At 42.9% G+C, this 14,244-nt stretch overlaps 1 protein-coding gene and 1 long non-coding RNA gene across 2 annotated transcripts in view; both read right to left on the bottom strand.

Annotated features, from left to right (window-relative positions):
• Positions 1-3,164: 3,164 nt before the first annotated feature.
• LOC309593050 lies at positions 3,165-4,563 on the bottom strand. Its single transcript, XR_014228712.1, has 3 exons — positions 4,490-4,563; positions 4,088-4,119; positions 3,165-3,246 (listed from the first exon to the last, which is right to left on the bottom strand). It is a non-coding gene; the product is annotated as an uncharacterized lncRNA (long non-coding RNA).
• A 438-nt stretch (positions 4,564-5,001) lies between these two features.
• The window catches only part of LOC309593139 (mucin-5AC-like), a gene marked incomplete at both ends in the record, with an annotated part of 95,829 nt that continues 86,586 nt past the window's right edge, over positions 5,002-14,244 (bottom strand). The window contains 11 exons of the mRNA XM_082317295.1: positions 5,002-5,365; positions 6,356-6,554; positions 6,941-7,124; positions 8,578-8,828; positions 9,010-9,184; positions 10,039-10,262; positions 10,471-10,905; positions 11,227-11,457; positions 11,758-11,988; positions 12,313-13,077; positions 13,912-14,142. Of these exons, the coding sequence (XP_082173421.1) occupies positions 5,002-5,365; positions 6,356-6,554; positions 6,941-7,124; positions 8,578-8,828; positions 9,010-9,184; positions 10,039-10,262; positions 10,471-10,905; positions 11,227-11,457; positions 11,758-11,988; positions 12,313-13,077; positions 13,912-14,142 (3,290 nt within the window). The remainder of the gene's footprint in view (positions 5,366-6,355; positions 6,555-6,940; positions 7,125-8,577; positions 8,829-9,009; positions 9,185-10,038; positions 10,263-10,470; positions 10,906-11,226; positions 11,458-11,757; positions 11,989-12,312; positions 13,078-13,911; positions 14,143-14,244) is intronic.

The following is a 14,244-nucleotide window of genomic DNA, read 5'->3' as shown; positions in this document are numbered from 1 at the left end:
CCTGTGGGATATTTTCAGTGACAAAAGTCAGTACAGGTGAAGGATTATGTCAGACAGGGTAACACAATTAATGAAGTACCTGACTCCCCAGATGTGTGGGGTTGGTTCTAATCTACCCTGAGCTGTATTAAGTTGAATGATGTTGTGAACTGAAGTAGCTTATTTTCCTTCACCTTTGCTCTTAATAAGTGAATTCTAAAAAATTTATAATCTTAAATAATTTAGGAATAAAAATCCCATTATTTTTCAATAAGATTAATTTTGATTTGCTTTTCTGAAATGATATTTGATGGGGACCAGATTCAGAAAGGATAAAATGAGAGCTACGTCCTGTGTGATGCTTCTGCTACGTATTTTCCTTGGACATCATGATCCTTCTATCACTGGTGTTAGCCACTGCAACATTTTCAAACATGAGAACTGGTAGAAGAGTACTTACTGGATCACAGTCATCAGGGTTTAAGGGAGGACATCTTTTCTGTAAGACAACTGGAATGAACTGGTCATCATATTTTTCACATGTATAAGTTGTACAGTTATCACCAGGTGGGTTCCAGAATTCTCCAACCTGAAAGTTAAAATTAAAGTGAATAAAAATCTTCTTACATAAAAATGAAACACACCCCCCCACACCCCCCCCCACACACCCCAGTGCCTTATCATTGCTGCCTACTGCAGTTTGATTAGTCTGAACAATTTCCTCGAATTTCAGCTGATAGTCACTTGTCATGTTATCATACTGTTGTAAGTCGTCTTCATTAACCAAGTGAAGAGGCTGCATTTTTATCTGGATAGGGACATGCTTTTTATAAGCATGTGGACTCATTTGGAAAGATTAATTTGTGTTTCAATGGTTTTGTCATCAGAATTTATGGGTATGTCCATTCAGATACATGTCAGAATTTCTGCTGGTTTCACTGACTCATCCTGTCCTAAAGCTCTGTATCTTTAGGACATCCTGTCAGCTAACTTGAGACTGGCTGGAGCAAAAAACTGCCTCCATAGATAAAATTATACTTTGAGCAAAATGCGTGCTCTATTTTCAGAGCTGAAGGCAAATAAGGGCTCATTGCTTTCACCCATGTATTCTTCTATGTTGATTTCTGAAAGCCATTGTTCAGTATCACAGATGCTTCCAGAAGTCTTAGAACTGGAGCTTCATGGCTCAAGGTACTGTTCAAACTGTGTGAGACAGTCCATTCCCTGCCTGAAGAAGCATTTGTCTAGCATGAGAAAAGATGCAGCAAATAAATGCAACAAAGACAAGGAGACAAAAGAGTGAAAAAACTAGCAGAGTTCCACAAAAGTGAACTGAAACAGGGATAGTTACTTGGAGCACGTGTGTAATGTTGTCTCCCACAGTCACTACACAAGCTGCTGCCTTGCACGTGCCGCAGCACTGTCCAGGTTTCTTTGTATACCTATAACCCTGTTTTGAAAGAAACGGAGAGGAAATTACATTCAGTCAGGACACTGACCTTAACTGGTGGATATTTGAGCTAAGTGGGGTAGGAATTACTGACAGCAAAATAGCACTTACAGCTGGGCAGTATGTGTCACAGATAACAGGCTTGCACTGGACAGTAGTGTGGTGAGGGCTTGAGTAAGAGGATTCAGAGCAGGTGCATTCCTCACAGGGGCCTGATGGAATGACAGCTCCAGGCTAGGGGAAGTCAGAAAAAAAAGTCATTATTAGTCAGTAAAAGTAAGTTACTTTGTGTATGTATGTCACAGAAAATACAAAGCTGAACTATGTATGGGCTAAACTATCCTTAAATACAGTTTTCATTGTTTTATTTAAGCAGAGTTTCTGTTGTTGGTAATATCCATTTTGGAATTAAATTCTGCTAATGCAGAAAGGAGAGGAGAAAATGCTTTTGCTTGCAGGGAGGGTGTTGATGTGCTGACCTTGATTAAATAATTCATAATGTTTTATCTCAGGCCTTTCTGCAAAATATAGTCCATGATAGGAGTTTCAAAAATATTGCATTGTGAACATATGTGAAGGTATATTTTTATAGTGAGTTACTTTGTGTACTTACTGCATAGTAGGTTTCATTGACTACACAGCCATGTCCTGTAAAGAAGGAAGAAAGATGGTGTCATAGAGGTGTAAGTTTTAAGAAGCAGCAGTATGTGAAAAAACTTCTGCTTTGTTGGCCCAATATGATAACACAGATAATTTGCATCTTTCTCTTTTAAGGTTTTTGTATTCATAAACTTAGAAAAATATAGCTGTGAATAACACATGAGAAAGGTACATAGTACTTACTGCACCCGAAGGTAGGACAGCATTTTCCAGGCTGCATTATTGTGACTACTTCCTGTCCCTCTAAGCACTGGGGTGTAACCTCAGGGCAGAGGCTAGTGTTGCAGTCTGTTTAATGTAAAAGAACATAGAAAACAATGAACTCAGAATTTTAAAATGAAAATAATTTTGTTTTGCATGAACTTCAGAAGTTTTCCCATGGGGCAAATACGGTGTTGTTTACACAAGCTAGCTTAATGGCTAATTCAGTATATTTGCCCAGCTATTTTTAAAGTGAAAGGGCTTTTCCATAACCTTTGTAAAACAAAGCATTGTGTGAGCAGAACAGAGTGGTGATTGCTGGAAAGAGATACTTCCAAAGAGAAATTTGTACCAACTGGGGAATCTGACGACTCTCATCTTGAAGGTTCAAGAACTTTCTTGAGCGATTTTTAAATGTTCAAGACTTTTTTTTTTTTTAAGAAAACTTTTTTTATACTGGTCTTTGAAACAGAAAATGCTTTGAATAGGTTTTTGAATATTGTTTCAGGTGGTGGCAGCATTAAAAGTTTTCAGTGTTAAATTATAGGAGATTTCCAGTTACTTTTCTGTGTGTAACTATGTAAAATCTTTTCATCTTTAAATTTGTTCTCTTCAGGCATCCAGTAAATGCTCTGCAAGAAGGTCCTAAGAAGTGGGATGAGGGAGAAAAGCATTATGAAATCAATGTAAATTATAGAAAAAATGAGGAATTATTGCTGTAGTTCCCCAAAATGAATATAGTATATTCCCCATGATAAAGAACTAAGACAGTACTTACAGCACTCAGTCCTGCTACAGCATGGATCTTCTGGTATCTGTATCTGAACAGGCATGTAACCTGGTTCATCACAAAATACCTGCTGTGTCAGAGAACATTTGTGTTTTGTACAGTGCACTTTAAGAGTGTTCTTGTCACAGACACAGTCCTGGCAATCTTTTGTCCATTTTTCTCCTGGCTATATAAAAAAGAAAAAGGAAAAAAAAATGGAAGAAAAAAATTATATATAAAATTATATAAAAATTTATATATAAATTCAAACCAAAATAATTCTATTTGTTTCTAGTTGACTTCTTAATGGATACAGTGATACCTGTACATAAGCCTTTTTATATTTCTAGTAATTTTAGATTCTATAAGAAACCCTTGAACTAAAGCTAATTAAGGGAAGATACTGGAGGCCACTGAAGGTTCTGAGCATGTTCACACAGCTATCGCTTCCTATTTATTAGTAGTGTTAGTATGAGGGATACAAGAGCTTTAAAGGAGAAGTGATTGAGCTTTGCATGCATTTTTGAATAAGAAATTATCATATGCCATACTCATTTGCACATTAGGTTACAGAGAGAAATTTCTATAATTTGTATGCAGCTGAGGAACTAAGAATGCAGACTATCAACATTATCAACAACAGGTAAACTTTGTTATCCATCTGTCCCTTATTCTCTAATAACTTTAGTGAGCCAAATTTGTGGAAATAAAAGAAGCACATATGCCAAAGTTCCACTACTACCATCTATCTCTTTTTTTCTCTTTCATTTTTTTTTTTCTTTTTTTTTCAGTATGTGAGGTGATGGTTATTGAAAGAATATCCCATCACATTCTGTTAAATTTCTTAGGGAGTAATGTGGTTTCTGCTCTGGCACTCGTAATTATTTTTAACACTAAAGGGGAACGAACATTTGAAAAAAAAAACTAAAGTCTCCCCCAACTTAAGCAAAACTGTTGTTGTGAAACATTAAATATCCTCTTGCTTCACTTGTCTGTGCTTGATAAACCACATTGATTGCGATACTCACCCATCTGGATACTCCATTTGGTTCCCTACAAGCTGGAAAGAAAAAAAAAAAAAAAAAGAAAACAAATGGAGATTTACACCACTGAAAACTGACATAAAGGAGTAAATTTGTTCAGTTTCAAATAGAAATACTGTGAAGATAAAACTAACAAGGAAATGAATATGCAGACTAGTTCTTCTGAAATGTAGATTTCTACCATCTTGGTAGGTCTCATGTAAGGAAGGAAGATGGAAAAAAGGTAATATTGATTATTATTTGATTTTTAGATGGGGAGACTAAAGTTGCTTAAAGAGGCTGATTTGCCCATGATTTGCCCATGTAGAAGACAGCAGTAGAAGACAGGCCTCCTGACTATCAATCCTGATTTCTCTTTATTCCCCAAACTAGCTACAGATCACTTACAACATTCAGAGACACAGACGTTACTGTCTTCACTCATAAGTGTCATTCCTTCGGGACAGAAACATCCTTCAGTTACTCCATAGCCAGGACGCTCAACAAAGCTAGAGTGGGAGGAATATATGTATTTGAGTACAACGTTTTTGCGGTGAAGCAGGAGAGAGAGCAGGATATGTAGAAGGTTGCCATGTCAGATACAAGGGAGACAAAAGAATTTACATTTTCTGAAGTGCAACAGGAAGTGCATATTCATGGAGCTGATTGATATTTATTAATCTTGAATAAATTATCCAAATTCAAGAAACATTTCATTATGAAGTAACTCCATTTTCTAAGGAAAGTAGATAGGTAAAAATAGAAAAAAAATATATAAGCCATTGTTTTGGGGTGGGGTTTTTTTGTCTTTCCATACCGTGGGTCACAGGTAGCAGGATTAATGGGCCCACATGGCTTGTATACCATGCCTGCTGGACAGTTGTATGCTGTATGGAAAAAGAAGAAAAAAGATCAAAAATTCACAGTAGATGCATTTTTGCAGCAAAAGTGACTACAGTTTTGCCTTCTTCATCTGCAGCTTCTGTAAGGACATCGCTGTATTTTTGTAGACAGTAGTCAAGTGTTAGATGTAAGATGTGTTTACTGAATAAAACACTAATTACTACCATTTCTCTCACACATTTCTGAGTTCTGCAATACTTACGGCATGTATTGTTGATCTTTCCTCTCCAGTCAATGCAGACACCTCTAGCAGCACACTCTGTAGCATACATCTCCAAACTGGAACACTGCATGGATTCATCGGCTATGCGACATCCATCAAAAACACAGCCTTCGAAAAATGGTTCTGGTGGTATCACAGCATGGCATTCTGCAAAAATCCTGCAGACAGAGAAGAAACCAAACCCCTTTTATGTTAACCAGTCATTATATAAAATCCAGCACTTCCCAGTTAATGGCACGTGACTCTGCTTCAGGAAGGAGTGTATTACAAGAAACAAAACCCTAAGAATGGCCAATAAAGTCAGGAAAGGAGAGGTTAGGAAATTTGAAGCTCTGGTTTGTTTTTTTTGTTTTTTTTTTTTTGTTTTGTTTTGTTTTTTTTTTTTAAAGAGGCTAATGGTCATAGTGTTTCTGTATGTGTACACAACTTTTCATCAGTCTGACATCAGAAATTTAATGAACAAGGCAACTGCATCTGATTGAGGAAAAGTGGATGATAAAAGTAGCCAAGAGATAGAAAAATTGCACATACAATAGCTCATTACTTATTAGACACTACAGCAAGCATGCGTAAGAGGGCCTTTATAAGTGACCCAGCTGAAAAAAAGCTCTTGTCAGAGCTCACACAAGTATAGGAAATACGGCAGGAAACAAGCCTTTGTGCTTTTGGAGCTCCATGTTTTACATAGAATGTACAAAGAATGAAGGATGCTTTTTGGCTGAGACGTTTCTGTCTGCTCTGTTAACCTGGTTGGTGACCAGGTTCTTTATGGTTCGTACTGAAGGCCTACTTCAAATTTAGAGTTCAGTCTTTACTTAAAGGTGTAACTAAGAGTGAGTGAGCATACCCTGGAAGGTAGGAAGGAAGATAACATAAATCTGTGAGATTGTAACCCAGGGAGTATGGATTTTAGTGCTTGCTGCATGCCTGATTTTCTGACTTCACCTCTCCTGGTTCAGTTATCTTTGGCATGCAAGTCATTAAAGAAGAGCCGTTTCTTTTGCAAAGGCCTTTTACTGTATTTATCCTGCCATTAAGCTGACATTTTCAGCTATTATCACATGCTAGGGCTATAGTTCTTGCTCTTCTTGTAAGATACTCAGACAGTTTTGTCTAGAAAGAGTGAATTCATTCAGGTTTTTTCTTACTTGCTCCAGATAAGCTTGCAGAGATGAGGCTTTTCACAGTGAGGCTTTGGTGGAGGTGTGGTTACGCCTGGTTTTATTGGTACTCCATGGCATGACTTGTTGTTATCAACGATCCAGTGATAAGCCATTTGGGGACAGGAAGAAATAATCTTACCACTTGGTAAGCGGCATTCATCTGATTTATTATTTGTACATGTTCCTGGAAGAGACAAGCTATGTAAGTCTCATAAGCTACATCAGAGATGCACAATACATTATTGTACTGATATCACGTTTAGACGTGATGTACTCATGAAATGTATAAGGTGCCTTGCTTCATAGGGAGTGCTTTCTTTACAGTTATATGAACTTTAACTTAGGTTAGGGAAAAACGAACAAACCTTAAAACCACAGACCCAAAGAAAAAAATCAGGTTGCTGAATTATTGAGCTTTTGATCCTACAGAAGAGCAGAACTGTTTTCGTTTCCATTTTACTGCTGTTTAAAAATTTCTGTCAGTCATGAGACTGCATAGCCAGAGTGGGTGAGAATAACCACGGTAGGGTGGGGAAAGAGTCCCACCTCCAATTAGTGCATCTGTCTTACCACACTGTCCTTCGGTGTTGTTGCCAAATTTGCTATATGGGAGTTTCACCGAGAAAATCATCCCACTAAAGGTGATGGTTGCACCAATCTCTGGTATTTCAACAATCATATTGATGCCAAGTGTGGAGAAAGTAATGCCATCTTTTTTGAAGCCTGGTTTGACAATCTTTTGGTTGAAGTACATCTGAATGCAGGGTTAAAAAAAAACCACAACTTCAGAATAAGTGCTGTTTCTGCCTGATTGTTTTAAATAATGTATTTTCTAATCTTCATAATCATGCATAACTCCATATTGTTGTGCATCACATCCAATGCCCATTGACATAAAAATATCAGCATATATATGCATTAATATCTCAGCTTATATTACTATATTGCTACAGTGTGATAATAATCGGTGTCCTCTATGTGCTGTGTTTGTGCAGATGGTGTGCTAATGCATAGCATTCGAAATCCAAGTATTTTTTTTGTATCCCTCATAATTTTGTTAATTGTAAACATTTTTCATATGAAAATGAGTGGTAGTTTTCTTTAACTACAGAAATATTCCTGCCATTATTCCATAATAACTTTGCTGCAAAATCACACTGTCCCTATACTACATGTTGCTTGGCACTGGAAGAGTTGTCTGAATTCAAAATCAAGTCAAATGTCCCTGGTGCCAGTTTTATGTAGTGGTCATATTTATTCGTTAATCTAAGCTGTTCCATTTGCAGCCTGTATCTTATATGAGCTAATGAAGGTGGACATATTTGCGTAATAACTTTTTGTCAGAAATTACTCTGCAAATTTCTACTCATTGAATTGGGATAAAGTAACAGTTAAAACTGTCAGTTACTGTTTTCTTTCACAGGGAATCACCGGACTAATTGTTTCAGCATGCTTTTCTGACTGTAGGTAAGGAGAACTTGGCATGGCTCTGTAGGGGGAAAGCGTATATTAAGACAAACTTTTCCTCCCACATCTTTGTGTTCTCTAATCGACTCATAAATTCCCCAGTGTAACAGTGGGATGGACTTTTTGTTTTCACTGGCTTGCCAGCACTAGTTTAGGATTACAAAAGTGAAGTGACACCCCCGGTCACCACTTTTTTTTAGCTATACCTCTCTTCCCAGCAGGGAATTGGAGGGGGAATCATGTCCCAGCCTGTTTGCTGCCTGAAGTTCCCTGTGCAGAGGAAGCAGTCCCTAGTCATCCATCTGATAAGGGATACATACCCATCTTCACCAGGAGAGAGGAGCCATGCTTGTGATTTACATTTGTGTTGCTTCATAATGTGCTTGTTTACATAAGTGAATGGCACAATGTACTAGCTTTCATGAAACATGCGTCAAGCACCAGTGTAAGCATTCTTTCCTTCTTCTCTCTCTATCAGCTCTATTAGTTTGTTTCCTAGTGTTATTTATATATACACATACATGCACATAATATATTCATATCTGCGTAGTGCTATGCTGTTTCTGACATTTTTTTCTTAGAAACTGATGTAATCTTTTTTTTTCCTGATAATAACCTCTGCCCTCATCACCTCCATGTTATGATATTCTAACAGACTGTATTTCAAATGAGAATCAGTAAGGCCTATAGACCTTATTTCTTTTTTGCAAAAATAGAGAAATAAAGAATGTGTATTTTACCACATTGGTCATCACACCATTCATGAGTGTACGGGTCAGCACCACTTCTGCAGATTTGTAGAAAATAAGAATGGATTTAGGGCAGGAAAGTCCATCTCTTGCATTGCAGTAATAGTTGTCAATGTAAACACGGAAGTTGTCATATTTAGGTACAATCTGTTTCACTAGGACGTAAGTGCAGTTTTCGAGGAAAGTATAGTAGATTCCATCAAAAGTAATATAATGGGGATCACCCCATCCACTGCACACACCTGGTAGAGAGAAAATATTTAGAAGATTAACATGAAAATTAGTGTAGAAGAAAGAATTTAGAAACTGAAGTGAATATACTACTACTTACAGAGCAAGTCAAAGAAAACAAAATGCCCATATAATCTGTGCAAAGTTTTGATTTTTTCAAAAAAGGTTATTCCTTAATCTACTGGTGCTTACATTGACACTCATAGTGGTAACAGCAGCCATTTTCATCAGGTACCAGTATTGCCGGATATTTGTTCGCACAGGTAATTTCCTTTACAGGTGGGCAGTGCATTGGAATTACTTCTACCTTGTTGTCTCCCTTACAGATGAGTTCTGTACAGTTGGATAATTTGTATCTTTGTCCAGGCTGCAAAATTAACAAAAATTGCTGTCACAGGAGTTTACAAGCAGATATGAACTTTACTCATATTTTTAGTTTAATGGTACAGTGCTTCCAGTAACAGTGGTGTTGGAAAAGAAATTAATATGTGTTACTTCTCTTCAATTTGTGGTACTAATGATTTGTAATGTTGACCAGAGGTATTCATAATTCTGACCATGATATGGAGGATAAGAAACTGCTTTGTTTTCCAAATCTGAAGGAAAGGCTAAAATGAAAATCTTCACTGATAGTACAAGGTTGTCAATATTCTACACATTTTTTTTTATGCTAAAAGGAGGTGGGAACCTTAATTCCAGCTATTTCTTCTGCATGAGGAGCTCTTCTGAGGTTTGGGGGGATAGGTCTTAGGTTAAGGAACCTGATGACCTTTATACTAGCTATGTATACTGTACTTCACTACCAGCACAGACCAACACTATCAGAAGAATGTGTACAGAAGTACAGGTAAGAGGGTAGGAGAACAGAAACAGATACAAGCCTCAACAGTAGCTTAAATTTTTCTGTTTAGTGAAGAAACAAAATGCACAAGAAAATTTTCTCTATTATTTAAGTAAGAAGGTTTGTTATTTATGCAATGCAGTGCATCAGGAAGTGTTTTAGTAGCACTAAAGTAATTAGAAAACGTTATTGCAGCTTGGTTCTCAGTATGAAAAAAATTATAAAGAAAGCACATAAAAATGTTATGTCATGTATATATCACTAGCAACAATTATTCTGGCAATCTGCACATATAAGGTTTAAAGACTGCAAAATGTTCCTTTCTGGTAACAACAAAACACTGATGTTATTTCAACAATCATAACACAGAAACTACATACCTGTAGAGGAGGGTAAGCAGCAGAAACACAACCATGAAAAGGAACTCTTCCAGACGTGATAGGCAGAGGAACTGATGTTGTTAAAGTAGACCATTCAGGGGAAGTAGTAGTTATAGGAGTAGTAACGTTACAATAAACAGTGTGTCGCTCAACTGTACACGTTGGACTACAGAGGGCGTAAAATCTACATCCATCACTATCCACTCTGTTATAAATCACATCACCTGAAGGAAAAAAAGAAAATACAGTAAGATACAAAGGGGAAAAAAAAAACAACAGATTAAAAAAAGCTCAAAATTTCAACACAGCACTACAATATTTCCCAGTAAAACTTGTGAAGATATTAAAATAAATATTAGGAAAATTGTGATGAAAAATAAGCAAAAGCATTAAATACGAGATATAAAAACTGATAATAATATGAAAACTAACCAGGTGAAAAAATAACATCCCCAATTTTGCAGAAACACGTTGTTGATACAGGGGTAGAAGAAGTGCTGGTGCAACATGGTACAGATGTGGTAGTAATGGTGGTACGCCTGGTGGTGGAGGAGGGGGTGGTGCTGATTGGGCAGTGGTAGTTCGGGGTGCAGCAGAAGACACGGATCTTGTAGTTGAGGCACATCTTGAATTTGCCCTTCTGGTCTTCGTTCTTGCACACCAGTCCAAAGCGGATGTCACACTGCACGACCTGTCCGACGGTTTGGATGGAAAGGTCGGGGTAGTCCTCCGCCCGGCACTCAATTTCCTTTGGATGTTGACAGACTTCCTTCCCGGCGGCGCGGATGTGCTGGTAGGTTTCGAAGTCTCCCTGGCTGGGCCCCGAGGAGGGGAAGTCGACGTCGAACCACTCGCTCCAGGAGCACGCTTCGGGTTCACAGGTAGAAGTGTGCTGTGAGGTGGTGGAGGTCGTGGTGGGGACGTATGGGGTCGTGGTCGGTGTGGGACTGGTGGTGCTGGTGTAGGTTTGCGATGTGGTTTCTGAGGAGGTGGGCAGCGTGGTGGAGGGGTAGGAGGTGGAGGTCGTGACTGTGGTGGAGGCTGGAGTTGTGTGGGTGGTGATGGTGGTGGGGCTGGTGGTGATGGTGGTGGGGCTGGTGGTGGAGGAGGGGGTGGTGCTTAGGCAGTGGTAGTTCGGGGTGCAGCAGAAGACACGGATCTTGTAGTTGAGGCACATCTTGAATTTGCCCTTCTGGTCTTCGTTCTTGCACACCAGTCCAAAGCGGACGTCACACTGCACGACCTGTCCGACGGTTTGGATGGAAAGGTCGGGGTAGTCCTCCGCCCGGCACTCAATTTCCTTTGGATGTTGACAGACTTCCTTCCCGGCGGCGCGGATGTGCTGGTAGGTTTCGAAGTCTCCCTGGCTGGGCCCCGAGGAGGGGAAGTCGACGTCGAACCACTCGCTCCAGGAGCACGCTTCGGGTTCACAGGGAGGAGTGTGCTGTGGGGTGGTGGAGGTCGTGGTGGGGACGTATGGGGTCGTGGTCGGTGTGGGACTGGTGGTGCTGGTGTAGGTTTGCGATGTGGTTTCTGAGGAGGTGGGCAGCGTGGTGGAGGGGTAGGAGGTGGAGGTCGTGACTGTGGTGGAGGCTGGAGTTGTGTGGGTGGTGATGGTGGTGGGGCTGGTGGTGGAGGAGGGGGTGGTGCTTAGGCAGTGGTAGTTCGGGGTGCAGCAGAAGACACGGATCTTGTAGTTGAGGCACATCTTGAATTTGCCCTTCTGGTCTTCGTTCTTGCACACCAGTCCAAAGCGGACGTCACACTGCACGACCTGTCCGACGGTTTGGATGGAAAGGTCGGGGTAGTCCTCCGCCCGGCACTCAATTTCCTTTGGATGTTGACAGACTTCCTTCCCGGCGGCGCGGATGTGCTGGTAGGTTTCGAAGTCTCCCTGGCTGGGCCCCGAGGAGGGGAAGTCGACGTCGAACCACTCGCTCCAGGAGCACGCTTCGGGTTCACAGGTAGAAGTGTGCTGTGAGGTGGTGGAGGTCGTGGTGGGGACGTATGGGGTCGTGGTCGGTGTGGGACTGGTGGTGCTGGTGTAGGTTTGCGATGTGGTTTCTGAGGAGGTGGGCAGCGTGGTGGAGGGGTAGGAGGTGGAGGTCGTGACTGTGGTGGAGGCTGGAGTTGTGTGGGTGGTGATGGTGGTGGGGCTGGTGGTGATGGTGGTAGGGCTGGTGGTGGAGGAGGGGGTGGTGCTGATTGGGCAGTGGTAGTTCGGGGTGCAGCAGAAGACACGGATCTTGTAGTTGAGGCACATCTTGAATTTGCCCTTCTGGTCTTCGTTCTTGCACACCAGTCCAAAGCGGACGTCACACTGCACGACCTGTCCGACGGTTTGGATGGAAAGGTCGGGGTAGTCCTCCGCCCGGCACTCAATTTCCTTTGGATGTTGACAGACTTCCTTCCCGGCGGCGCGGATGTGCTGGTAGGTTTCGAAGTCTCCCTGGCTGGGCCCCGAGGAAGGGAAGTCGACGTCGAACCACTCGCTCCAGGAGCACGCTTCGAGTTCACAGGGAGGAGTGTGCTGTGGGGTGGTGGAGGTCGTGGTGGGGACGTATGGGGTAGTGGTCGGTGTGGGACTGGTGGTGCTGGTGTAGGTTTGCGGTGTGGTTTCTGAGGAGGTGGGCAGCGTGGTGGAGGGGTAGGAGGTGGAGGTCGTGACTGTGGTGGAGGCTGGAGTTGTGTGGGTGGTGATGGTGGTGGGGCTGGTGGTGGAGGAGGGGGTGGTGCTGATTGGGCAGTGGTAGTTCGGGGTGCAGCAGAAGACACGGATCTTGTAGTTGAGGCACATCTTGAATTTGCCCTTCTGGTCTTCGTTCTTGCACACCAGTCCAAAGCGGACGTCACACTGCACGACCTGTCCGACGGTTTGGATGGAAAGGTCGGGGTAGTCCTCCGCCCGGCACTCAATTTCCTTTGGATGTTGACAGACTTCCTTCCCGGCGGCGCGGATGTGCTGGTAGGTTTCGAAGTCTCCCTGGCTGGGCCCCGAGGAGGGGAAGTCGACGTCGAACCACTCGCTCCAGGAGCACGCTTCGGGTTCACAGGGAGGAGTGTGCTGTGAGGTGGTGGAGGCCGTGGTGGGGACGTATGGGGTCGTGGTCGGTGTGGGACTGGTGGTGCTGGTGTAGGTTTGCGATGTGGTTTCTGAGGAGGTGGGCAGCGTGGTGGAGGGGTAGGAGGTGGAGGTCGTGACTGTGGTGGAGGCTGGAGTTGTGTGGGTGGTGATGGTGGTGGGGCTGGTGGTGGAGGAGGGGGTGGTGCTGATTGGGCAGTGGTAGTTCGGGGTGCAGCAGAAGACACGGATCTTGTAGTTGAGGCACATCTTGAATTTGCCCTTCTGGTCTTCGTTCTTGCACACCAGTCCAAAGCGGACGTCACACTGCACGACCTGTCCGACGGTTTGGATGGAAAGGTCGGGGTAGTCCTCCGCCCGGCACTCAATTTCCTTTGGATGTTGACAGACTTCCTTCCCGGCGGCTCGGATGTGCTGGTAGGTTTCGAAGTCTCCCTGGCTGGGCCCCGAGGAGGGGAAGTCGACGTCGAACCACTCGCTCCAGGAGCACGCTTCAGGTTCACAGGTAGAAGTGTGCTGTGAGGTGGTGGAGGTCGTGGTGGGGACGTATGGGGTCGTGGTCGGTGTGGGACTGGTGGTGCTGGTGTAGGTTTGCGATGTGGTTTCTGAGGAGGTGGGCAGCGTGGTGGAGGGGTAGGAGGTGGAGGTCGTGACTGTGGTGGAGGCTGGAGTTGTGTGGGTGGTGATGGTGGTGGGGCTGGTGGTGGAGGAGGGGGTGGTGCTTAGGCAGTGGTAGTTCGGGGTGCAGCAGAAGACACGGATCTTGTAGTTGAGGCACATCTTGAATTTGCCCTTCTGGTCTTCGTTCTTGCACACCAGTCCAAAGCGGACGTCACACTGCACGACCTGTCCGACGGTTTGGATGGAAAGGTCGGGGTAGTCCTCCGCCCGGCACTCAATTTCCTTTGGATGTTGACAGACTTCCTTCCCGGCGGCGCGGATGTGCTGGTAGGTTTCGAAGTCTCCCTGGCTGGGCCCCGAGGAGGGGAAGTCGACGTCGAACCACTCGCTCCAGGAGCACGCTTCGGGTTCACAGGGAGGAGTGTGCTGTGGGGTGGTGGAGGTCGTGGTGGGGACGTATGGGGTAGTGGTCGGTGTGGGACTGGTGGTGCTGGTGTAGGTTT

Source organism: Platalea leucorodia (genome assembly GCF_965183815.1).
Source record: "Platalea leucorodia genome assembly, chromosome: 7".
NCBI classification, from domain to species: domain Eukaryota; kingdom Metazoa; phylum Chordata; class Aves; order Pelecaniformes; family Threskiornithidae; genus Platalea; species Platalea leucorodia.
Note: the sequence above shows the minus strand (reverse complement) of the source record. Positions and strands in the feature narration are given on the sequence as shown.